The sequence below is a fragment of the Sus scrofa genome, chromosome 10 (genome assembly GCF_000003025.6).
Source record: "Sus scrofa isolate TJ Tabasco breed Duroc chromosome 10, Sscrofa11.1, whole genome shotgun sequence".
Taxonomy (NCBI): domain Eukaryota; kingdom Metazoa; phylum Chordata; class Mammalia; order Artiodactyla; family Suidae; genus Sus; species Sus scrofa.
The window spans coordinates 63,576,427-63,601,176 of NC_010452.4; the positions used below are offsets into that span (position 1 = coordinate 63,576,427).

At 46.4% G+C, this 24,750-nt stretch overlaps 2 protein-coding genes and 1 long non-coding RNA gene across 6 annotated transcripts in view; 2 read left to right on the top strand and 1 right to left on the bottom strand.

The window, feature by feature from the left end:
* On the top strand, positions 142–10,895 carry LOC110255717. The gene is made up of 2 exons (XR_002336418.1): positions 142–5,632; positions 10,035–10,895. It is a non-coding gene; the product is annotated as an uncharacterized LOC110255717 (long non-coding RNA).
* ATP5C1 (ATP synthase, H+ transporting, mitochondrial F1 complex, gamma polypeptide 1) lies at positions 7,862–23,111 on the bottom strand. 3 transcript variants are annotated; one of them, XM_021065002.1, is made up of 10 exons: positions 22,933–23,111; positions 16,382–16,416; positions 15,745–15,876; positions 13,579–13,783; positions 12,411–12,554; positions 12,229–12,293; positions 10,774–10,929; positions 10,283–10,379; positions 8,668–8,703; positions 7,862–8,002 (listed from the first exon to the last, which is right to left on the bottom strand). In XM_021065002.1, the coding sequence occupies exons 1-9, from the start codon at positions 22,986–22,988 to the stop codon at positions 8,697–8,699; spliced, it is 897 nt and encodes a 298-aa protein (XP_020920661.1). In that variant the 5' UTR covers positions 22,989–23,111; the 3' UTR covers positions 7,862–8,002; positions 8,668–8,696. The 3 variants fall into 3 exon arrangements, with proteins under 3 accessions (XP_020920661.1, XP_020920662.1, XP_020920663.1); XM_021065003.1 differs by lacking the exon at positions 8,668–8,703; XM_021065004.1 differs by having other exon boundaries at positions 8,668–10,379; positions 22,933–23,065.
* Positions 23,186–24,750, top strand: part of KIN (Kin17 DNA and RNA binding protein) — a 35,233-nt gene continuing 33,668 nt past the window's right edge. Inside the window, exon 1 of one of the 2 annotated variants that reach the window (XM_021065000.1) lies at positions 23,186–23,378. In XM_021065000.1, the coding sequence (XP_020920659.1) occupies positions 23,265–23,378 (114 nt within the window). In that variant the 5' untranslated portion in view covers positions 23,186–23,264. The remainder of the gene's footprint in view (positions 23,379–24,750) is intronic. The other variant, XM_021065001.1, reaches the window with a different exon arrangement.

A 24,750-nucleotide genomic window follows, 5' to 3' on the forward strand; every position in this document is an offset into this window, starting at 1 on the left:
AGCCGAGCGCGGAGCGCCGAGGAGGAAGCTCCGCCCCGCAGGGGCAGAGCGATGGTCCCGGTATCGACTCTCGGGCCTGGAAGGATGCAGGAAACGGCGGTGCGGAGAGCAGGTGGAGGATGCGCCGGGGAGAAGGCAGGTGCTTGGGGCCTTCCCGGAGTGCTGGCTCCGAGGGCAAGGGGGAGGGGACCGTCAGTGGTTTAGGGGCCGAAGAGGGAGTCAGGATTTGAAATTGAAATGCGGGTGTTAGAAGTGGGGACCTGAGAGGCTGCGAGTGCAGGAGTAGGCTTTGGGGCGTGGGAATTTACATACGCCCTCAGACGCGGATCTTATCCGGTCTTGCCTCTGCTGGGGAAAAAAAAAAAAAAAAAGAGCTGTTTATCAGTGTATAGATCGGATCAAGTCCAAGCTGTTCAGCATACCATTCAAAGCCCTTCACAATAGGGCGAGGTGTAGGGTGTGGCCAGTGAGGCCCTGGCAGAAGGTATGTGGGCGGCAAAAAAACGTAATCAAGATCAATAATACTTTAATACAATTTTTTAAAAATCCATACCACCGCCCCCCAAATTCCTGCCTCACTCACCTCATTCTAAGCCCAGCCCTGGTTACGGTAAAACTTCGTTTACATAAACGGGTGGCATGCCCGTAAGTTGCTGATGTGCCCTTAGCCACCACGGGGATCTGGGGATCTGCCACAGGAAGAGAGGACTCGGTGGCCTTTGGAGGTCAAACAAGGCCATAAATCAGGGAGGCAAGGCTGAGTGTGTAAACGGCTGCCTGCCCCAGAGTCTTCTCCTTGCTTCAGCCAAGTGTTGTTAGATCTTAACCAGTCGCGAGAAATCGGGATTTGGGGGTCAATAGCTTGGTTTTTAAATATTGCAAATACATTTTTAAAGTTTTAATTTGGGAGCCAAACTAATCCCACAGTTAGGCCCGATTCGGCCTGTCAGTAACCAGGTTGTAATGGTTCATCTGCTAGGTCCCTTTACCCTTTTATATTTTTTTCTTCTTTGAAAAGCTTCTGGAATCTTCCTTCCCCTCTTCTCTCTCCTGTGTTTCTCTATTCTTGCATCAGTCACAGTGCATTTAGTGTTTGAGCTTATGCACCTTTCTGGTAATTTGTGCGTTTCGTTTCTGGGTGGCTCTATGTTCCCCCTGTTGGGCCCATTCCAGAACTTAAAGTCCCAGAAACCGAAAGAATGGAAGATATGATACTTCTAAAAAAAAAAAAAGAAAGAAAGAAAGAAAGAAAATATGATACTTCTAGATGACATGGAGCAAGATAGTAGGTGCCAGGGTGCCTATAACATTTTACCTACTGACCCTTTTGTCCCCAAGATTATCAGGGACCTTCTGGATGCTAAATCTGTGGGATGCTTTTCAGTGGACCATCTTGTAGCCATTTGATAATGTTGAATCCTACCTTAATTCTGAAACTCATGTACGTTGGATCTCGTAACTCCCTGCCCTCTTCTCTTCCTTTAATATTTCTGGAGGCTCCTTTTACATCTCCCGTTGCCTCTGTGTATGTATATGTTTTAACCCCTAGTCCTTTATTTTGGAAAATTCCAAACCTACAGAAATGTTGAAACAGGAGAGTATAAATACAGTATAGATTCCCCAGTTGTTAACATTTTGCCACATTTACCGTTTGCATATACATAGATACACACATATATACACACAAAACCTCTTCTTTTTTTCAGAAGAGTTTGAAAATAAGTTGCAAACTTCACGACATTTAGCCCGGCGGTACTTCAGCATGTAATCTCCCCAAATAAGGACATTGCCCTCCACAACCATACGTCACAGATCCAGTTCTCCAGTTCTCAGGTAGAGACCAGTCTGCAGAAGGTTGTGTTTTTTTTTTTCCCGCCCCGTGGCATATGGAGTTCCATGGTTCAGATCCAAGCCGCAGTTGCCACCCAAGCCACAGCTGTGGCAGTGCTGGACCCCCAACCCTCTGGGCCCAGCTGGAGAATCAAACCCTCCACCCAGCGCCCCCAAGACCTGGATGGTCCCATTGCACCACAGTGGGAACTCTGCCTGCAACAGGCTTATTAAGGAGTGCTTCTGGGCTCCCCACTTATGCAAGGAAAGGGGGTTGCCATGAACTTTCAAGGACCTCAGGCAGTCCCAGAGGGAGCTCTGTGACAGGGATGATCCAGCACGTCTATCCTGAGTGGGACAAGGGGGCTGGACCCTTGTATTCTCATACTAAGTCGTGTGCAGGCTTCATCGTGTGCAGGCTTTGCTGGAAAGGGTGTGTGATCTTGGGCAAAGGAGTTAGTTCAGTGCAGCTGGGGCAATTCCTGGGACAGCCCCTCCCTTCTCCCTTCCCTCCTCCCTCTCTCCTCCCCCTCTGTCTTTTTTTTGAGGGGAGGGCACACCTGCAGCATATGGAAATTCCCAGGCCGGGGTCCAATCAGAGCTACAGCCACCAGCCTACATCGCGGCCACAGCAACAAGGGATCTGAAACCTTCAGTCCTTGGGGAACTGAGCAGGCACGACCATGGTCACTGCCGTCTTAGTGTGTCTGGGCTGCCTAACAAAATGCCACAGACCGAGTGACTTATCAACAGACATTGCTTGTCACGGCTCTGGAGGCCAGAAGTCTGAGATCAGGGTGCACTGTGGTCGGGTGAGGGTCCTCTCCTGTGGCACAGATTTCTCAGTTGTATCCTCCCGAGTACTAGGGACATGCGAGCTCTGTGGGGTCTATTTTATAAAAGGATTAATCCCATTAATGGGGGCTCCACCCTCCTGCTCCTTGACTCCCCAAAGGCCCCACCTTCGCACACCATCACATTGGATGTCAGGATTCCAACATGTGAATTTGGGGCAGAAACATTCAGGCGGAGCAATTACAGTCGTCCCCCCCACCCGGTATCCTGAGATCCACTTCTTAGTACAAATTTGAGGAACAGCTCCTCCAGGATTCTGGGAGGTCTTTTTTCCTCAAGGCAATTTTAAAGAGGAAGGACGGAAGACAAATGCCAGCCCTACTGCTGCAGCAGGGCTTCCCTTGACACTCACTGTCTTTCCCTTCCACTGTCCCTTCTAGATTTTTCCCACCTCCCAGCACCAGGGTCTGCTGGTCTCCATCGCTTACCCAGTGGCACAAGGCAGGCCGTCATCCCCAGGAAGTCTGAGCCCCTGGTTTCCATGCTGTTTTCTGACTGGCTGCTGGCCCTCCCAAACCACAGACCATCAGCACGGGGCATGAAGCATCCCAACAACCACTTGGGTACCAAACACATCTCCCCACCTCCTCCTACAATCAGGGTCAATTTCTCCTACCTGGATGGTGACTTCTCTCACTCCTTTCTTTACTCCTGACCCAAGAGCCCAGGTAGCAACTGTTGCTAACATTTCAGTGGGACTCTTGCTCTGTCCCCTGGTGAAATTGGAGCTGTCAACCTGGAGAAGCCAGGGTCACAGGGACAAGGGTAATTTCCCAGGTGGGTCGCTGGGAGTGATGGTATGGGGTGGGGGCTCCGGCTTCCATGCTGTGTCACCCACCTATTGAGACCCAGCACCGAAGACCAGTCATTGACTTGGAGTGTACGTAGACACCTCTGATAACTCAGGGTCCACCAGATTGCATGGCCCAGCTAGGAGGGAAGCTTGTACCACTGCCTGAACCTGCTTCAGAACCCTTCCCTACTCTGGTCTCCAACTCAAAACCGGCAGCCTTTCAAGCCATCAGTGTGGGGGGCAGAGCAGAATTCCCAGGGGTGGAATATTCTGCTCCCAGAACCCAAAGAAGCCTCCCAGGTGCTGTGTTTTCTTCCTCTTGGTGGAAGGTACAAGATGCAGCCACTTACCCTCTACTTTGTAGAAGTGCCGTCACCCCCAGACTGCTGGACCCTAAAAATCTTACTCATACGGTGGCCTCTGAATCTTTGTAAATGTGAGCGCCCACCTTCCAGAACACATATACATGTATCTTATGGTGAATTTTAGCATACGAGCTGGTCTCATGCTTCCCTGGTCTAATTAGCATGATGACATCAGTGGGATGGGTCAGTGTGATGTTTTGGGGCTTGTCCAGGCAATCCAAATCTCCTCAGATTCTGTGATGACAGAAGATAGGAGAATTAACTAGGTCTCCAGGGCAAGATCAAAATATATACCACTGTCTCTTCCAAGTGAATATAAACTCTTTCTGATCCTCCTTTCTAACTGGGCTAGAAAAGACTTGCTTTCACCGATGGCCACATATCATGTGCCTGAGACCATGTTTATCCTTCTAGCAAAGATGCCACCAGTGGAGTTCCCGCTGTGGCACAGCCAAATGGCTGCTCCAGCTCCCAGATCCCTCCTGTACTCACCGTCCCCAGTCGGACTCCCAGGAAGCAGCCTCGGAGATGGAGATTAGCCTGCAGAGAGATGCTCTTGGGGTCTCCACCTGAGGACGGGAAGGAGTCTGGGACGCAGGAGCCTAGCCCCGAGAAAGACCTCAACAAATCCAGAGGGCTTTAAAGCCGGAGTGCCCTTCAGAGCCGTCCCACGTTCAGGCAGGGGGCCTGGCTTTATACTCCCATGCTGATCAGGCAGTGGGCATGGGCTGCCCAGAAGGGAGCCATGACCTTGGGCAAGGGAGGCAGTTTCTAAGAAGGCGGAGGGCTGTGGGCTGCTGGCATTCCCAGAAGCTGGGGCAACACGCCCTTCCGTCCTGCTTAAGGGGATCCTCAGGGTGCACTGCACCTGTCCACTTCCACGGGCCGTCATCGCTTGAGGGCCTCTCAGCGGGCGGGCCTGAAGAGTGTGCATATTCTAAAGGTCCGGAGTGCACACCGGTGCCTGGGATCCAAATCCGAAACTAGTGTTCCTTACCCCCTCCCAGCCCATATTTGCATTTCCCTTGCCCCCAGGGTGCGAGCCAACCCTGGCTTCGATTGTATCAGATTTTTGCTTTATCCCAGCATGCCTGTGACTCCTTTAAAAAGTGTTCTCTCTTCCTATGATTCACTCCATTGGTTTTATTTATTTATTTAGTCTTTTGAGGGCATATGGAGGTTCCCAGGCTAGGGGTTGAATCGGAGCCGTAGCTGCCAGTCTACTACAGCCACAGCAACGCAGGATCTGAACCACATCCGCGACCTACACCACAGCTCACGGCAATACCGGATCCTTAACCCAGTGAGTGAGGCCGGGGATCGAACCTGCATCCTCCTGGATACCAGCTGGGTTCGTTAACCGCTGAGTCACAACAGGAACTCAGACACTCCATTGGATTTAATGCTTAGTTCTAGGAAGATGGTTCTCTAATACAGTACTTTATCCCGTGTTTCTGCGGAGCTTCACACTGTGTAACTGACTGCATCTGACACAAGACTAATGTCTGGTTGGCTGTCCATGTACAACTCAAACGGAAGGAATGTGTGACGTCTAAAGCTAAACTCAGCCTTCTCTGTGCCTTGCCATGTGCCTCGAAGGGGCAGGAACTGTGTTCATCTCATTTGCCAATGAAAGTCCACTATGTAGCAGGTTGTCAGCGCTCCAAGAGATGCCCTTTAATAAAACAGTTCGTCTGGCCATGGTGTGGAGAATGGATGGCAACGCCGTTCAGGGACTGTGCTAAGAACCCCCGAATTGTACACTGTAAAGAAGTGAATTTTACAGCAGGTGAGCTGTGTATCAATAGAGGTGTTATTTATTTTTTTAATGAATGATTTTTATTTTTTCCATTATAGCTGGTTTATAGTGTTCTCTCAATTTTCTGAGGTGTTATCTATTTATTTGTCTTTTTTGTCTTTTCTAGGGCTGCACCCGAGGCATATGGAGGTTCTCAGGCTAGGGGTCTAATCAGAGGTGTAGCCGCCAGCCTACGCCACAGTCACAGCAACACAGGATCCGAGCCACGACTTCGACCTGCACCGCAGCTCATGGCAATGCCGGATCCTTAACCCACTGAGTGAGGCCAGGGATCGAATCCACAACTTCATGGTTCCTAGTCTGATTCATTAACCATTGCGCCACGATGGGAACTCCTGATTTTATTTATTATTCCTTTTAGCTGCTGCATGAAGCAGCTTGATGTGAAATCTCAGCTCACAAATGACGGATGGAACCCGGGCTTGCAGCAGTGAAAGCATGGAGTTCTAAGCACTAGACCACCAGAAACTCCCCAAATTTCCCCCACTTTAATTTGCAATGCAAACGATGAGTTAATACCACTCATATACCAAGATCTTATATTTCAATGAGAAAAAGATAACTCACTGAAAAAAACAGGCAGTGAATGAGTAGTCAATGATTGTCTTTTCACCCATCAGATCATTAAACAATAAAGGGGAGTTCCCGCTGTGGCTCAGTGGTTAAGGAATCCGACTAGGAAGCATGAGGTTGTGGGTTTTATCCCTGGCCTCGCTCAGTGGGTTAAGGATCCAGCGTTGCCGTGAGCTGTGGTGTAGGTCGCAGATGCGGCTTGGATCCTGCGTTGCTGTGGCGTAGGCCAGCGGCTACAGCTCCAATTCGACCCCTAGCCTGGGAACTACCCTAGAAAAGGCAAAAAGACCAAAAAAAAAAAAAAAAAAAAAAAGATTAAACAATAAAGTTGTTTCAGGGAATAGGGGGAATCCATTTTATACATTGTTAGTGCAAGTTTACCATCTTTCTGAAGGCCACGAGGCAGTGTAAAATTTTGAAATGTAAAAAAGGAACTTTAGTCTGAGCCATAGGCTCCATTTCCAATAGTCAAATGTACAGAACTCATCCAAGTGTGAAGACTTGCCCAAGGAGGCTTATTAGAGATCATTGTGACATCAGAGCAACGCAGGTGGAGACCTACCAGCCTTCACAGGCTCAGGAATAAAAATGGCTCTTGTGAAGTTTCAGAGAAGCTAGAGAATGACCCCAAGAGTCCACTCAGTTTATCCTCTCTGGCAGCTTTATTGTAGTAGCGGCACTGCTTTTCTCCCTCTGCTTTCAGGGTCACACCCAAGGCACATGGAGGTTCCCAGGCTAGGGGTCAGAATCAGTTGTAGCCGCTAGCCTGGGCCACAGCCACATGGAATCGAACCCGCGTACTCATGGATACTAGTCGGGTTCATTACCGCTGAGCCAACATTAACTCCTGGCAGTACCGCTCCTGACAGAGCTTTACAGTTGTTGGGAGTTCCCGTGCAGTGCAGCCAAGTTAAGGATCAGCATTGTCACTGCAAGACTTGGGTCACTGCTGTGGCTCAGGTTTGATCCCTGGCCAGGGAACTTCCACATGCCACCGGCATGACCAAAAAACAACAGACAATATAGGTTTGTGGTTGCTAAATCATTTATTATTTCTGTTCAATTTTATAAACAGTTGATAAAATGATAATGGGCTTTATATTTTTAATATATTTTATAGTTCTGTAGTCATTGTAATATACATTCCTTTTGTGATAAAACGGCTAAGCCCTCTTTTTAAATAAATAGGAAAAACCCTGACATTTTGGCATGGTCAAGTCACTGTGTGGAATAGCTCAGGCATCCAATCTCAGTGGTTATCTAAAATATGAATTTTGAATGAATATCCTACTGAAATGTTTTAGTCCTTGGAAAAGACTTAAAATTTAGATAGTATATGCCTGGCGTGGTACATATGTGAGAAACAGCAAACGACTGACAGCCCACTGTCACTGTGCTGGCTGTTCTGTGAAGGTGAGGACAGAGGCCTGTGCTGAGGTTGTGACCTGTTGCCTTTTCCTTCCCCTCTGACCCCAAGGAGGCCAGGCCCTTTAACCAGAAAATCAGAAAAGCCTCAATTATCTTTTTAGCAAAAAATTTTAATAGTAGCATGTTAAATATTCCTAAATGTTTTATTAAGATCTCATTTCTGAAAACTTATTCTAAAATAATAAGAAAAAGCAGACATTTCCGTATAGTGACTCATTTATTGTAAGATAATTTACAAATATCTTGCTGCCTTTAGTAATTTAGACAATGGAACAACAACTTCTTCTGACAAGGACAGCAGAAAGCTAAAAATAGCCAGCTGGCTGAATTCTTCTTTACCTGAAAAACAAAGTAAAACAAATAAAAATCAAACAATTTTTTTTTTAACATAAAGATGTTAAGAGATAACACATATTTCACCAGGCTTTTAAAAAAATGACTTTACATAATAAAATGTTACTCTACATTAGTGGTTCTCAAATTTTGGTCTGGGGTCCATGAGGGTAAAACTATTTTCTTTTTATGACTGCACTTGTGGCATGTGGGCATTCTCATTCAGGGGTTGAATCAGAGCGGGAAGCTGAGGCCTACGCCACGGCCACAGAGACGCCAGATCCGAGCTGCCTCTGGGACCTACGCTGCAGCTTGTGGCAACATGGGATCATTAACCCACCGAGCCACAATCGGAACTGGAAAACCATTTTCTTGACAATGTTATTTGCCTGTTTTATTCTCATTCTTGAGACCGCACTGGACTTTTCCAGAGCCTACATGATGTTTTCACAACAGGACAGAATGAATACAGAAATGGGGAGAACTCAGCTGGCTTCTGTGAAGTCAGGACATCAAGGGATTTTGAGAACCCCAGGGCTTCACAGGCCTGTTTTTAAAGCCTCAAACGAATGCTGATTCTCCCTGTGCACTGCGGACTTGGCCTCAGTCCTATCTGACCGGGCTCCTTTTGGACGGGGTAGGAGAGAGTATGTGAAACATGGCCACGTTACCTCTTGTCTGTGGACGGAACTCGATTTCACTACTCCCTGGGTTAGTATATTAGGAGAAAAAGACAAACACAAGCAGGTCAAGAAGCAATCCGTGCTAGTTAATCATGTACAATTTCCAACTAAAAAAGCCCGTCGCCTCACTCGATACCTTGAGTGTATTGCACACGTACCACAACAGTGCCTTGAAACAGATTCAATGGTGGTTAAAAACACGTTAGCCTTGAATCTGTCAGAAGCAATACAACCATGTTCATGTAGGTAGGCAGGAGTGTGTAAGCCTACTTGACAAACCATGGCTTTTTCTGTAACTAGCATACATGAACAAATCTGAGGCTGAACAAATACATGAACAAATCTGAGGCTGGCCACCCATATTTGACACCTCAAATACTACGGTTTATTCATGCCTTTCATCTTATTACCAAATAGCCACAGGTGTTTGTATGAAGAGTCTTTAGGCAGAAGACCTGACAGCTTACAGAGCATGCAAGGCCATTCACATAAACAATCCATTGTGGGCTGCACAGCTAACTTTTAATAAAGGAGTTAGACAGCCTTTCCAGAAAGCAAAAACGAACCCGTGAATTACCAGTTTCTCTGAATCCCTTGAAAAATTCTCAGTCTGTGTCCCAATCTCCCCCCGCTCATTTCTCTGGCGCTGCTCCCTTCCAGCCAGGCGCCCACATGCCCATTGAGAAAGAGCTCTTGGAGTCTCACAGCCCCCGACTCCCCACCCAGCAGTCGGCCTGGCACCAGCAGCAGGACAGACGGCCGGGAGGACGGGAATAAGACCCTCATTTAGTCCCGTCTTGGCCGCCGCTTAGAAACCGCGCTGCAGGAAGGAGACGCATTGTAACGATGCCCGTCAGGCTGGGAGCGCCTGGACTCTGACACCACAGGGCAGGAGTGACAGGCTGGGCGGTGGCTTAGTCTTTTCTTTGGTCACACCTTTGGCACGCGGAAGTTCCCAGGCTGGGGGTCAACCCCCTGCCACAGCATCCACCGAGCTGCTCCACTGACAACACCGGATCCCTAACTCACTGCACCACAAGGAAACCCCAGTAATTTTTAAAACAATTTCCCATCATGGTAACCCTGATTTCATAAACATTACACATCTAGCTAGATAACCAAGATATTTTCTTGGGGAAAATGGTATTTTAAGAACCTCTGTTAAGACAGCACTAATACAGAAAACTTAAAAAAAATTCCTGGATTCTACCACCATTCAATGATTTACAAAATTATATAAAACCAGCCAAACCAGTCCTATAACTCAGAAAGCTTGGTTTATAATGTTTTAAGTTTCAAAGACAGATTTTATAAATGTTACTAAATTATTCACATCTTTATTCCTTAAACTTCAGGAAAGTGAGAGAGAGCCATATGCTGATTTCTAAAAGAAGAAACTACGCCTGAATGTTTCAGCTCAAACAATCAAAATAAGCCAGAGATCTCATGTTCATCAAATCTTTATATACTAATATTAAGGAACCATTAAGCAATGGATCATTTCATCTTTCACAGACGCAACAAAGTGGGAAAAAACTTAAACATGCAAAGTTAAGCAGCAGGCACAGATGAGAGAACTCTGGAAGCCAGGCGTGTTACTTACAGAGCCGCGGCACCGGAGATGATTTCAATCAGCTCCTTTGTGATGACAGCTTGGCGGGTGCGATTGAATGTCAAAGTCAATTTATCAATCATTTCCGCTGAAAACAAAACACCAGATTAGACAACAAGATCCAAAACTAGAAAAGAAAAACTTTCAGCACCGACTGAAATGCTGCTTCATTTAAAAGTAAGAGATTCTGTTTCCTCTTGGGTATCGAAACTGGCCTCTCAAAAAATTTTATGAAGGTGTTTCTGCATCTTCCGTGAGACACCTTTCTGAAGTACTCCCACACTTACTGCCTACCGAGTACGCAATCGCTTCCTTTAAGGCAGAGCATGCTATCCTGCTATCCTGACGGATCGGTGGCAGGGCCCAGGACCAGAGCCCAGCTCTCCTGCTCCCCGGTCCACTCAAGAATGCTGCCTTTGACATGAGGGTCTTCATGCTACTTCTGGCGAGAGGCTTCCTCTCGGAACGTGCCGTGTGCTTACAAGCATTCTTGCTCGCGTTGTCCATGGCCGTCATCCTGGCGCTCTGCTCACTCGTGGTGGACTCCTTCAGGGAATAGTAGATGATGTTGGCCAGGCTGTACTCCTGGTAGTTCCGCAGCACATCAGCATCAATATCATCATAGATACTCATGCTCTCTGTTAAAACAGGTGATGGATTTCTTTCGCGCAAAAGAGCACAAAGACCGATCTCATCAAAACAGCTTCCTAGTATAAAACACCCCCCTCCTCCTCTTTCGGCCTCAGAGCAGCATGCAGAAGTTCCTGGGAAAGGTCCTTAACCCACTGAGCCACCAGGGAACTCCTAAAAAATCCTTTACAATTATTGAGAAGTCAATGTAAGATTGGTTAAGACTCAATTGTAGAAGCTTCATTTACTTCCATACTATACATTATAGCAGATTTTCACCATAACGTGTGTAAACAAAGCATTTCCTATTCTATTCAAATGCGTAACTTCATAAAACCTAAGAGGCCAACTTCTCAAGTAATGTCACTATGTTTCATGGGTATGAATCCTCTGGACAGCATCTGGCAGAGTGCCTGGCACCAAGCCACCCAACAGTCAATGACTATGTTTTTCAATAAAGAAAGTAAGAAAATAATTGAGACTAGTGTAGTGTGTAGATCTAGTGTAGACTAGATCCTGATTCAACCACTAGACTACTGGAGAAACCTGAAAGTGTCAGAAAAATGAGGGAGGGAAAGCTTATCTGAGAATATGGCAGAGTAGAAGAATTAGAGGCTGCTATGAATTTTCACAATTATGCTGCAGAAACTCAGCGGCACACTTCAAAATTCACTCGTTAGGGTAAAGTGGTGAAACAGTACTATATTTCATCAAACTTAAGATGCAGTGAATTATAACTCCCATTTTATGTACCATGAAGAAAGATAGCACAGCCAATTAAAAATGACATGCCATGAAATGGCAGAAGCATCCCAATTTCAGATTTTTCATGTAAAAAAGTGTGCATCTTAGGCTAGAAGAAATATAATATACAGAGGGGAAAATAAAACCCTATTTTCCAGGATGCTTTGCTGAGCAGTGATGACTTTATTCAAACAGCAAAACAAGACAATGGAGCTGTCCAATGTAAATCAGTTGTGAACACTGTTCAGGTCTCTCTTCCAGAGCCCCTGACTGTACTGTGGCTACGGAGGGGTCCCATACGGATTGCAAAGCCAGCTTCTAGCCAAGTTCTTCAATCCCCAAGGACAGAAACCATATCCAGTGATGGCCCTCAATGGATCTTTATTTATTTGTTCAAATAATGAAGGAATGGAGTAGGCGTCATCAAACAATGATTCTAGTTTCCAATAGAAGGTAACAGGTGGTAACAGAAAAAAACCAGCCAGACATTTTGTTACCGCTTCCTAAATGTACAGATCTCTCCTTTTCACAGGATATGCACTTGTCATACAAAACTTACTTACCAGCACTTGCAACGGTATCAAGGGAGAAGATGGGCTTTTCTTCTGTCTTGTAGGAGATGACAGACCTGGAAATGACAAAAGCAAAGGTAAATTCCACAATACTTTTAAACTGTCAATCAGTTACTTAATTAAAAATACGATCACAAACACAACAAAAGCTTGGATCGCAACAGTATTCTTGCCTGAATCGGTTGAAGATGATAGACCCTTCATCAAACTCATATCCAGAATTTAACAGCTCGAGGGCAATCACCGACGCATCCCCAAAGGTGGGGGGCTTCCTCCCCACTTCCTTGAATGTCACTAGAAACTGGTCCGAGTGCGTCCTACGAGAAAATGAAGGGTCACACGGCAGAGCTGAATGGAACACTGCTGCTGAAGGAACACAGGCAGCGAGGGAAAGAGTCTCTCCCTGGGATCGCAGCGGTCAGTGTGTTGAGGGCGGGCGGGCACCGAGTCCCCACTGAGTGGAGCTGCCCCACCCACCATCAGCGCTCCTTTCCTGCAGCTCTAGGAAGTGAGCACCAGCAGTCAGGCCTTCCTCGCCTTACGTTCCTCTACGCCTCTACTCCCCTCCTTCCTGTCCTCACCACCTGTCATTCATTTCGGACACTTCCAACTGTGAAAGCTCCTCAGAGGTCTCATTAAAAAAGAAAAAGTTACTAGTTTCTGATATTCCCCCTGTATCCGACTTATGGTTTGGAAGAAAGAGAAGCCAAAGACAAGAAAACAAGGGGGAGTTCCCGTTGCGGCTCAGTAGGTTACAAACCCAACTAGTATCCATGAGGCTGTGGGTTACGGATCTGGCATTGCCGTGAGCTGGTGTACACTGCAAACGTGGCTTAGATCCTGCATTGCTGTGGCACATGCTGGCAGCTGCAGCTCCAGTTGGACCCCCTGGGAACTTCCACATGCTGCAGCTGAGGCCCTAAAAAGCTTAAAAAAAAAAAAGAAGAAGAAAACAAGGGAAATCTATACATTCTACTATGGCTGGGGAAAAATCAAAACAAAACCTGTGTGAATAAAATGGTAACCAACAAAAGCTGCCTTGCTTAAAGAAACTATCAAAGAATCCTCCCTTTATTCATGCTTGCACCCTTTTATTTTATTTTTTTAATGAGAATTGCAACATTTATTTCAGGTTCTCTCTTGGGGTTTTTTTGGTATATTTTTTTTCTTTTTTCCACACAGGCATTATATGGGAATTCCTGGGCCAGGGACAGAACCTACGCTGCAGAGCAACGAGAGCCACAGCAGAGAGAAGAGAACGCAGGAGCCTCCACCTGCTAGGTCATCAGAGAGCTCCCTGCCTGCACCCTTTGAAACAGAGACAACATGAACTTGAATTACCTGTGGAGGATGCCCCGGATTTTATCACCAACTCCAACAATCTTAACTTCCTTCCCAGCTGCTGTGAGATTGGCCACCTCGCTTTTTATCTGTTTAGCCACTGAGGAATGAATAGCACCACAAAGCCCTCGGTCTGAGGACACACCGATGATGAGGTGTTTCTTCTTGTCTTCAGGTACCTTAATATCAGCCTTTTCATACAGAGCTTAAAAGAAAAAAAATCCTTATATGCAATTACACAAAATACAGCAATAACCCCAACTGACGAAACGATGTCCCAACATAACCAAGTGTCTGTGCGCTTTTATGGCAGAGGTTCTCGAGGACCAAGTGGTCTTAGATTCTGACGAAAAGAAATTGCTAGTACAATTAAAGAACCTGTAAAGGGGCTGGACTTACACACGTGCTAACTCACCCTGACCTAAACTTGTAAAGAATGCAAATCAGTGTACAGCCAAGAAAGCAGAGAGCAAGCACTTACTGAACTGCTCACATAATAATCTACAGTCAAACTTAAAGGAAAATGTTGATGCTACAGTAACGGATGCCACTTTATTTTGGGCATTATTCTAACCTCATTTCGTTGGTCCTGTCTGCCCAGAAGCAGAGGCCAAGGGGGAGGGGGTTTAAATATGATTAAATATACATGGATTGTACTGGGGAAATGGTTGAGAAAGAAAACCTATTTCAGAAGTTCCCGTGTGGCACAGCAGAAATGAATCTGACTAGGAACCATGACGTTGTGGGTTCGATCCCTGGCCTCCCTCAGTGGGTTAAGGATCTGGGGTTGCCGTGAACTGTGGTGTAGGTCGAAGACACAGCTCGGATCTGACGTTGCTGTGGCTGTGGTGTAGGCCAGCAGCAGACTCCTAGCCTAGGAACCTCCATATGCTGCAGGTGCGGCCGTAAAAAGGACAAAAAGACACACACAAAAAAAAAAAAAGAAAGAAAAAGAAAAAAGGAAAAAAGAAAACCTATTTCAACAAATGCCCTCTGTTAGCTTTTCCGGGAGGCGTGATTCTCAAATCTCATTACCTGAGGACCCTCCACAGAATCCGCGAGATGGGTGCTGAACTCCGAAGTCCAGTGGCGGAGAGAGCACCTTTTGTGAGGCCTCTTTGTATGTTTTCTATTGTACACCCTAAAATGCCTATGTAAGTCCTCAATACTTGAAATGGTTAGCCACTTAATATCTAGCCGTTGGTAACCTTTTTTTTTTTTTTTTTTAGTTTAAAGGACTTAGAAGCTGACCAGTGGCCTCAATTTGCATTTTAAAAATCATACCACAAATATTCAGCTATCCAAGCTGGTTTCCTCTTTATTAGACAGCTTTGAGGTTATAGACTTTTAGAAGGAAAACAAATTTACTACACTTAGTTTAGCAAGAAAGGTGAATAGTGAGTGACTTTCCCTCTTTTATAGAAATAGGCTAGAGTGACTTACCAACCAACATTTAATGGGCCAGCAACTAGGTGCTTAGTGGTAGGGAGAGACCAGGACTCAGGAGAGCTAACGGTTGGGGCTAAAACCTAACCTATACCTGTTAGGGGAATATGGTATTTTCATGCAAGAAGTCATTTCCACTGGGCCGAGTTAGTGCTTTATCATTCTCTCATACAAAATAATTAGGATATATCCACGTCAAAAAATAGGAAAAGAACACTATTGCCCCAGGTAATTTACATCTAACACACAGATAAATTAATACACAAATCTGGATGTCGTTTCTTCAATTTGGAAGTCAGCACATCTCTCTCTCTTTAGTTGCTGTTTAAACATTCTGCTCATGGCTCAGAGTCAGATCCATGACTACTGGTCACCTTCCATGCAGGGCACCCCCTCCCCACCCTGCAGCCCTAAAATGTCCCCACACAGTGTAAGAGGAGAAATCGAGCACTGTGAGTCTGATAAGCTAAACTCCCCAGACAGTTAATAATCTAGGGAAAACTTCAGATTGTTTTAAAAGTGAATGTTGATCACACACAGTGGCTCACAGATAGACACGCTTGGATGCTGAGCCACGCAGGTGTTGCCACGACTGCCGTGGGCTTCTGCCTTCCTCGCCTGCAAAGCAGGGGCTCTAAGCTTCCAACTGCGCAGGCTATGTGACAAAGGAGTGCCTGTAAGTCCCAAGGACACACACGTCACCAAGCAGGTTCCTCTTACCCAAGGACCCTATCCCATACACTCGGGCTGGCTTCAGGTCCCGCTCGGCTCGGGCATATTTCGCTGCTGCTACCATTTTCATAGACTTGGTAATTTTCTGGATGTTTTTGATTGACTTTAGTCGCCTGGTAACTGAAAAACAGAAGTGCTCTGTTAAGATCAAGAAGTTATAATTTCATTTCTGAATTTATCAAAATACTTTCCTAACCTGCAAGGTAGGCTAATTAGCAGTTAGACCATCAATGAACAGTAGATGCTGAATGAGGCTTAACGTTAGAGTGAGGACTAACTCCTCTCACACCCAGAGCTTCCAGGACAGGACAAGCAAAAGGGAAACACAGAAACAGTGAATCATACACTTAAAATTAAATGGCCACATATCCTGTAAATTTTATACACATAAAGAGCACAGTTTTTTTTCCTAGTTATATCATTATCATTCTACAGACAGAATCAGAACCAAGGGTCAGCTCACAACAGTCTTTTCCAAAACAAGTTTAATGTTCCACACATATGATATAGATTGATTTTTGCCAATGTTGACCAAATACATAACGCGCTAAAGCAGCACATTTTCAAGAGTAATTTTGTCAAAGTTTAGTTTTCCTTAATTCACATATTGAGAGAAAGTACTTACTATCTTTCAAGGTTGCCATATTTCGAACTTGGATCCTGAGAATCAGAGGTGATAAAAACATTTTAGTTTTTGAAAAATAGCTCCATCATGCAAGAAAAACTTTCAAAGTTAACCCATTTATTTAAAGAGTGCCCCATTAAAAAACCAACCTATCAAACACGACTCTGAATGTACGTGGTTATATGTATACAAAACATTCCTCAATACTTGATACCAAACCCTCGGTCCAAGGCCTCATCCTATCTGCTCTAACACAAAGCCGGCCCTGACGTCACGGGGGCATTCACGCAGGTCCTGGCCTCTCTTGTTTGCAGGACAGAAAAGCCCTATCCCTCGAGAGACTATCTAATCATACTTAAAACCAAGGCCAGCCACCTCTAAAAAGCATTCCTCAGTTCCCAAGGAAGCTCCCGACTTCCTCACTGCACCGAAACCTTTTCAAATTACACTCAGGGTCAAGTACACATTCTAAGATGACCACATGTGTGAAAAGCAGTTTACGTAAACCAATTCTTAACTTTCCCAACTCAATTCAAGAAGCACGTACTGAAGAGCTACTCGGCTCCAGGACACGGCCTCGGACGAGAGGCACACAATCATCTCATAAACGAGATTCGCGCATACTCGGGTCTACATCAAACTTACACTGAACATTTTCTACAGTCTTTAACATGCTGATGCGTAAGAGTCAAAATGATTGCACTTAAAAGTAATGTGAGCAGAGTTCCCAGCATGGCTCAGTGGTTTAACGAATCTGACTAGGAACCATGAGGTTGTGGGTTCGATCCCTGGCCTTGCTCAGCGGGTTAAGGATCTGGTGTTGCCGTGAGCTGTGGTGTAGGTCGAAGACACGGATCAGATCTGGCGTTGCTATGGCTCTGGGGTGGGCTGGCGGCTATAGCTCCAATTAGACTCCTAACCTGGGAACCTCCACATGCTGTGGGTGTGGCCCTCAAAAGATAAAAAGACAAAAAAAAAAAAAAAAATAAGTACTGTGAGTGAAAGATAAAGGGGAGGATGCTCCCCTGCTGCTAGAGACATGTTATTAAATATGCATTGTCTTTCAGTTCTTTCTTTTTTTCTTTTAACAGCCACACCTGCAGCTTAAACCACAGCCTGCGGCAGTGCCGGATCCTTAACCCACTGAGCGAGGCTAGGTATTGAACTCACATCCTCACAGAGACAACATTGGGCTCTTAGCCCACTGGGCCACAACAGGAACTCCCTGTCTTTCAGCTCTTCAGTCCACAAAGCACCCGTGTTGGCCTGGAAAGCCCCCGAAGGAGCACTAAAGAATCCATGAACCTGTGCACAGAGGAGGAGAGCACTCCTAGGAACTGGATGTAGTTTTGAAGTTGAAGACACAACTTGGGTTAATAAGTTTAAACACTACTTCACAGTAGTAAGAATGTCTATACACCCATAAATCAGTTCCGTTTGAGGGTAAAGAATCTCAGACAGCTGTGAAAAGCACAAAATAACACTGATGTCAATGACATGGAGGCCAAAGAAGGGGCTGCCTACAGCTTCCAGACAAGAGAAGGCAAGAACCTGGACTGAGAAGTGGGCAAAGCGACAGGAGACTAGACTTGAGAGCAAGGGGACCCAAAGAGTTCTAATTTAATGACCTGAGTAGACTGTGCTGTCATTTAACCGAGACAGAAAAACTGGGTGAGGGTGACCTCCCTGGAAATAATGAATTGTGAATGTGATATAGTTTGAAAGACCATGGGACCATATGGAAATGTCCAATGGGTCTGGGAAACTTAGGAGGTGCTAAGATTTAAGACAGATCTGTAACCATCAGAAGACTTGGTAGTTGGTGCCAAAAAATTAAAAAATAAAATAAAATAAAATAAAAAGAAAGAGAAATAGAAGAAGCAGTGGGAATATGTCCTAACTCGATGAGGCCAGCATAACCTAATACCAAAACCAGATAAAGACATTGCAAAGACATTATCAGAAATGAAGAGAACAGGAGTTCCTGTCGTGGCGCAGTAGTTAACGAATCCGACTAAGAACCATGCGGTTGCAGGTTCGATCCCTGCCCTTGCTCAGTGGGTTAAGGATCCAGCATTGCCATGAGCTGTGGTGTAGGTCGCAGATGCGGCTCGGATCCTGCGTTGCTGTGGCTGTGGTGCAGGCCAGCAGCTACAGCTCCAATTAGACCCCTAGCCTGGGAACCTCCATATGCCGTGGGAGCGGCCCAAGAAATGGCAAAAAGACCAAAAAAAAAAAAAAAAAAAAAAAAAGAAAAGAAATGGAGAGAACAGTATCTCTCATGAACATGGATGAACAAATCTTTAACAAAATACTAGCAAACTGAATCTAGTAACGTATTAAAAACAACTATACACTACAACCCTGGGGGATTTATTCCAGGAATGCAAGGGTGGTCCATCATTCAAAAAAATCAAATAGCATGTATTACACCAATAAGTTAAAGAAGACGAATTAAATGATCAGTACACGGAGAAAAAGGATTTGACAAAATTGAATGCCCACTGGGGATAAAAAAAACCTCTCAGTAAGTAAGGAATAGAAGAGACTTTCTCAACCTGATAAAGAACATCCACAAAACTAACACCCCCCCGTCCCCCCAAAACCCCAGGGTTTAGTGGTGAGAAACTAGAACCTTCCCCCTGAGACCAAGAACAAGACCAGGGTGTCCTCTCTCACTGCTCCTACTCGACACTGTTCCGACAGGTGAAACACTAATGCAGTGAGACAGGGAGATGAGACGTACACAAATTGCAACAGAACGGAAGAAATAAAGCTGTCTCTGCTCCTAGATAACATGGTGGCCTCAGAGAAAATCCCCAAAAAATGGCTAAAATTTTTCTTTAAAAAATGACAACACCAAATGATGACAAGGATGTGGGGCAACAGAACTCTGACTGCCAGCGGCTATGCAAAATGGTATGGTTGCTTTGCAAGATGGTTTGGCAATTTCTTACAAATCTAAACGGAGTTTAAACATATGATTCAGCAACCAGGCCTCTAGATGAGCTAAAAACTTACGTCCACATGAGAACCTGAACAAAAATGCTTACAGCAGCTTTACTCATGATAACCCCGACCTAGAAGCAACCAAGATATCCTTCAATACGTGAATGAATGGATAAACAATGGGTAGGTACAGCCATACACGGGAGCAGCATTCAGCAAGAGAAATAAATGAGCTATCAGCCACCGCAAGACATGGAGTAAACGCAACTGCACATTGCTAAGTGAAAGAAACCAATCTAAAAAGGCTGACTTCAATCCTAAGACATTCCTAGCTGACAAATGCAGTCTGATTCCAATCCTAAGACATTCCTAACTGACAAAGCACAGCACAATGAAAAGATCAGTGAGTGCCAGGATTTCAGGGAGAGATTTTTTAGGGCAGTGAAACTATTTTGTATGATACTGCAATGGAAGATACACGTCTTTATGCGTTTGCCAAAACCTACAGAACTGGAGTTCCCATTGTGGCACAGCGGTAAAGACCCAGACTAGTATCCATAAGGATGTGGGTTCGATCCCTGGTCTCACTCAGTGGGTTAACAATCTGGCACTGCCATGAGTTAGGTCACAGACAGGAGGCTTGGATCCTGCATTGCTGTGGCTGTGGGGTAGGTCAGCAGCTGTGACACTGATTCAACCCCTAGCCTGGGAACTTCCATATGCTGCATGTGTATACACACACACACACACACACACACACACACACACACACACATTGCTGATGACTGGCGCAACTGTCCAGAGGCAGGTGTGGGCATATGGAATTCTCCAGGCTAAGTCCAAAACCGTAGTAAAAAAGAAACTAATAAAGCCTATTGATCTGCAAATGGGAAGATAAAGGAAATTCTGAATCAGTGGTGTGTTCTGGAAAACTGCCATTAAGTCCTGAGAAATCCTCGGGAGATTATCTGAGAAACTAGAAACATATCAGATCTGGCAGAAGGCAATTCACACACAGCCAGAGGGCAGATGCCCATTCTCTGGCAGTGATCACAGGGCAGCGCCGATAGAAGGGCTGCAGGAGTGGAGGAGAGGAGCTTCAAGGTTAGTAGCTGAACTGTTTACCATTCGAAGAAATTACACACAGCTGGAAGGCATTTTAAAGAGTGTTTAGTGCTGAAAAACATAAAAACTAAGAAAGAGCATCTGCTAAATCTTAAAGAAAATCATAAGTATGTTTAATTCTAATACTGAATACCTGCATGGAAGTCCAATCCCTGCCTCTCCACCAAATGAACTGCATCACCAACCACCACCGGATTCTCAGCCTCGCTAAGCTTCTAGGCTTCTCACATTACATTGAGCGGAGAAAGTGCACCTATAAATTCGTTTTCGATTTTCATTGGACACATCTGGATCCCCACAGGCACTTCTCCCACCGCCCTTGGTTCTTTATAAATACTGACTTATTTAAACCCAGGCAGTTTGGCCCCAGTCTACCTCGTATACTGAGGTTTGTTTAAGGCTCCCGCAGGAGTTCTCGCATATGGAGAGAGCGCTTAAATGATCATTTCCTAAAAGATCTTCAAATTATATTACAGGATTTTTTTTTGTTTGTTGTTTAGGGCGGCACCTGAGGTATATGGAGCTTCCCAGGCTAGGGATCGAATCTGAGCTCTAGCCACGGGCCTACACCACAGCTCACAGCAATGCCAAATCCTTAACCCACCGAGCGAGGCCAGGGATCAAACCTGCGTCCTCAGGGATGCTAGTCAGATTTGTTTCCGCTGAGTCACGTCAGGAACCCCACAAATTATCTTACAGATTTTTTTAAAAAGTTATTTCTACAATTTTATGTGAAATCACCTATCTTCATTTCAGGAGGTGTCCATTTTTTAAAGATCACTTTGGATAACTTAGAGTTCTAAAAATATCTCCAGATAACATGAAGCCAGCAGCAGAGCTGATGTGTGCAGAGCATGCACTGCACGTCAGGAATTACCCACAAAGCCTCCCTGGGACCAGGTCTACTTGTTCACCACATTTTAGCCTTTGCACAGGGCCACTGTGGTGCAGGGCAAGCGCCCAACAAGTGTGTGCTGAGTGATGAAGAAACGGGACAACATACACCAGTGAGAATCCCACCAAGGTGACTCAATTCTTATGAACACTCAAAATAACTCCCAGGAGTTCCCGTCGTGGCGCAGTGGTTAACGAATCCGACTAGGAACCATGAGGTTTCGGGTTCGGTCCCTGCCCTTGCTCAGTGGGTTAATGATCTGGTGTTGCCGTGAGCTGTGGTGTAGGTTGCAGACGTGGCTCGGATCCCGCGTTGCTGTGGCTCTGGCGTAGGCCAGTGGCTACAGCTCCGATTCGACCCCTAGCCTGGGAACCTCCATATGCCGCGGGAGCGGCCCATAGAAATAGCAAAAAGACAAAAAAAAAAAAAAAAAAAAAAAAAACTCCCAAAACAAACCCACTAACATCTGTGTGTCAGTTTTTCACATCAGATTTAAAGACTTCACTACTCTGAAAATCTTTTAGTGTTATAAATTCTTTGCTTAATGAGAACGTTAACTATTTTAGGTAATGCTTTATAATCCCTTCTCATAAATTAAGACATCTAAACATTAAAATCTAGTTGAGTGCAGTGATTCCTTAGAATTCTCCTTCACTGTAAAACCCGGGAATGGCTACACACAGCCTACAGCTAATCATTCCCTTAGCAGGAAATTCTTCCAGGATCTGCCTGGCTTCAAGAACTTTCATCCTATTAGATGGTACCACCACAAACCAATGTTTATCTGCCTTCTCCTAGGCCTTCTAATATACTATTGGGGGGGGGGGTCGGGGAAACCAACGTTTCAAATCCTTAAAACTTGCAAGGTCACTAACAGATGAGGTTTAAAACTCCATCGACCTCCTCCTCGGGACCTTGGGACGATGTCCTGACCTTGCCGGGTTACTCCTGCAGCACAACGGTTTCGAGATAGTTCCCGCTGTCGTTCCCTTCCTCGCCCGCAGGTTTTTAAGGTCCCCTCTGCAGCCCATGAGGGCGCTTCTATCATTCGCCTGTGCCCGGCAAAGCACCTAGCTGCACGTTCGGTGCTTAACGCGCGTTCCGGCTTACTGCGCTCTGCACCGCAGGGCTTCAAAGACGTCAAGGACAAAACGCACACCTTAACCTTCCAGGGGACCGCTCCCCGGGCCCTTCCCTCCCGCACTCGGACCCGGGTAAGGCCTCCCTGACGTTCGCGGCCTGGCCGGGAGCAGCGGCTTCCTAAGCGTTTACTTAGGAGCTGAGCGGATCCAAGGCCGCCCTGAAATTAACTAGGACCAAGGTCCTACTCCCCAGGTCCCAGGTGACCACTCCTCGTGGCCCTCACGCCCCTCCCCGCCTCAGGAGACGTGGCCTGACCTCACCCGCTCCCAAGCCCTCGCGCGCCCTTCCCGGTTCCTGCAGCCCGGCTGCCCGGGCCTCTGCGGGACGGGGCCTGGGCGGCCTGCAACCCCGGTCCCGTCCCACTCGCCTCCACCCGGTTTGCCTGCCCGAGCTCCTCCATCCCTCGCAACCCTCCCGTTCCCGCCGCGAGCTGCCATACCATTGCGGCTGCACGGCCCAAGCCGAGAGACCCGCGACGCCTGCCCGAGAAAACATGGTGGCACCGGCCCGGCTGAAGGTCGGTCAGACAGGCCTCACGGCGCCTGCGCGGAAGCTTCCCCACGAGCCCCGCCCACCCCGCCGTCTCCTTCAGTCTCGCTTTTTCCCGCTGGGCGGAGTGAAGACTCGCGAGCGTTGGGGGCCCAGCATTCCGAGGCTCCACCTCCTTCCGATTCGAGGTGAGTATTTGTCCCGCCCACCCCGCCCCTTCAGCCCTGTTCCGCTTCCGGTCGCCAGGGCACTGGGCCCCCGAAAGTTACCTCTGTGGTCGCGATGGGGAAGTCGGATTTTCTTACCCCGAAGGCCATCGCCAACAGGATCAAATCCAAGGGGCTTCAGAAGCTGCGCTGGTATTGCCAGATGTGCCAGAAGCAGTGCCGGGACGAGGTAAGCGGGCCCGGGGCGGGGGGGGGCCGGGGGCCCAGCCCCTTCCCCTCCCTGGAGGGATCCCGCTGGAGATCCGGGTCAGGGGCCCTACGCGGGCGGTGCGGGCCTGGGTCTTGTGTTCCTAGTCGTGGGGGCTGCGCAGGGCGAGCCAAGGACTCATCTCAGTAGGGCCAAACTTCTGAGGCCCGAGCGGGGAGCCAGCGGTCCTTGACACCTCCTTCCTCCCCAGTTTTCCCCAACTAGAAATGAAATAAGAAAAGGTTTTTCAGGTATCGTAGAAGCGCCCGCACTCAAGCTGTCATTAGACGCGGGCGTGAACTGTGCCTCTCCCTACGTCCGGATAATAACAATAACAGCCGTCCCTGACTCCACCTGACTCTTAGACGTGATCAGGGTCCATACCTCTTTTCGGGAGCAGAGGAAAAAGGAGAGCTAAGGTCTTGCACACGCTGCTCATCTGACAAGCATTTATGGAGCACCTGCTACATGCCAGGCCGAGGCTGTTGTTGTGGATGAGATGTGACCTCGGGTCAAATCAGAATCGGGCAGCTGAGCTGTGGTCACTTAAAGTCACTTACGTTCTCTCTGTCTGTTTACTTGTCTGTAAAGTGGGAATAAGAGCTGTACCTACTTGTAAGGGTGTTGTGAGGTTTTGGGGTTTTTTAATTTTTAAAATTGGATTATAGTTGATTTACACTGCACAGATCTAACATTTTAAGTGTTTTGCCATATTTTCTTTTCTCTAAATATTTTAAAACAAACTACAAACACCAGAAATACAAAAACAAATTACAAACACCAGGATATTTCACCTCTAAATATTTAAATATGCTCCTCTAAAATATTAGGATATTCTTCTACATAGGCACAACATGTGTCATCACACATAACAAAATTAATAAAAATTTCTTTATATCACCTGATAAACACTCCATGGTCACATTTTCTCAGTTGTTCTCACAAATGCTTTTTTTTTTTTTTTTGGCCATTTCTTGGGCCGCTTCCGAGGCATATGGAGATTCCCAGGCTAAGGGTCCAATTGGAGCTGTAGCCGCCCGCCTACAACAGAGCCACAGCAACGCAGGATCTGAGCTGCATCTGCAACCTACACCACAGCTCATGGCAACGCCAGATCCTTAACCCACTGAGCGAGTCCAGGGATCAAACCCACAACCTCATGGTTCCTAGTCGGATTCGTTAACCACTGAGCCACGACGGGAATGTCACAAATGCTTTTTAAAACAGTCCCCCCCCACACACAAACCAAGATCCAGTTGAGAGCTGGGTAGGATTATTAGGACATTAAAAAGAAAATAGACTTGTTTTGGTTTTTGTTTTCTTTTTTGGCTGCCCTGCGGCATATGGAGTTCCT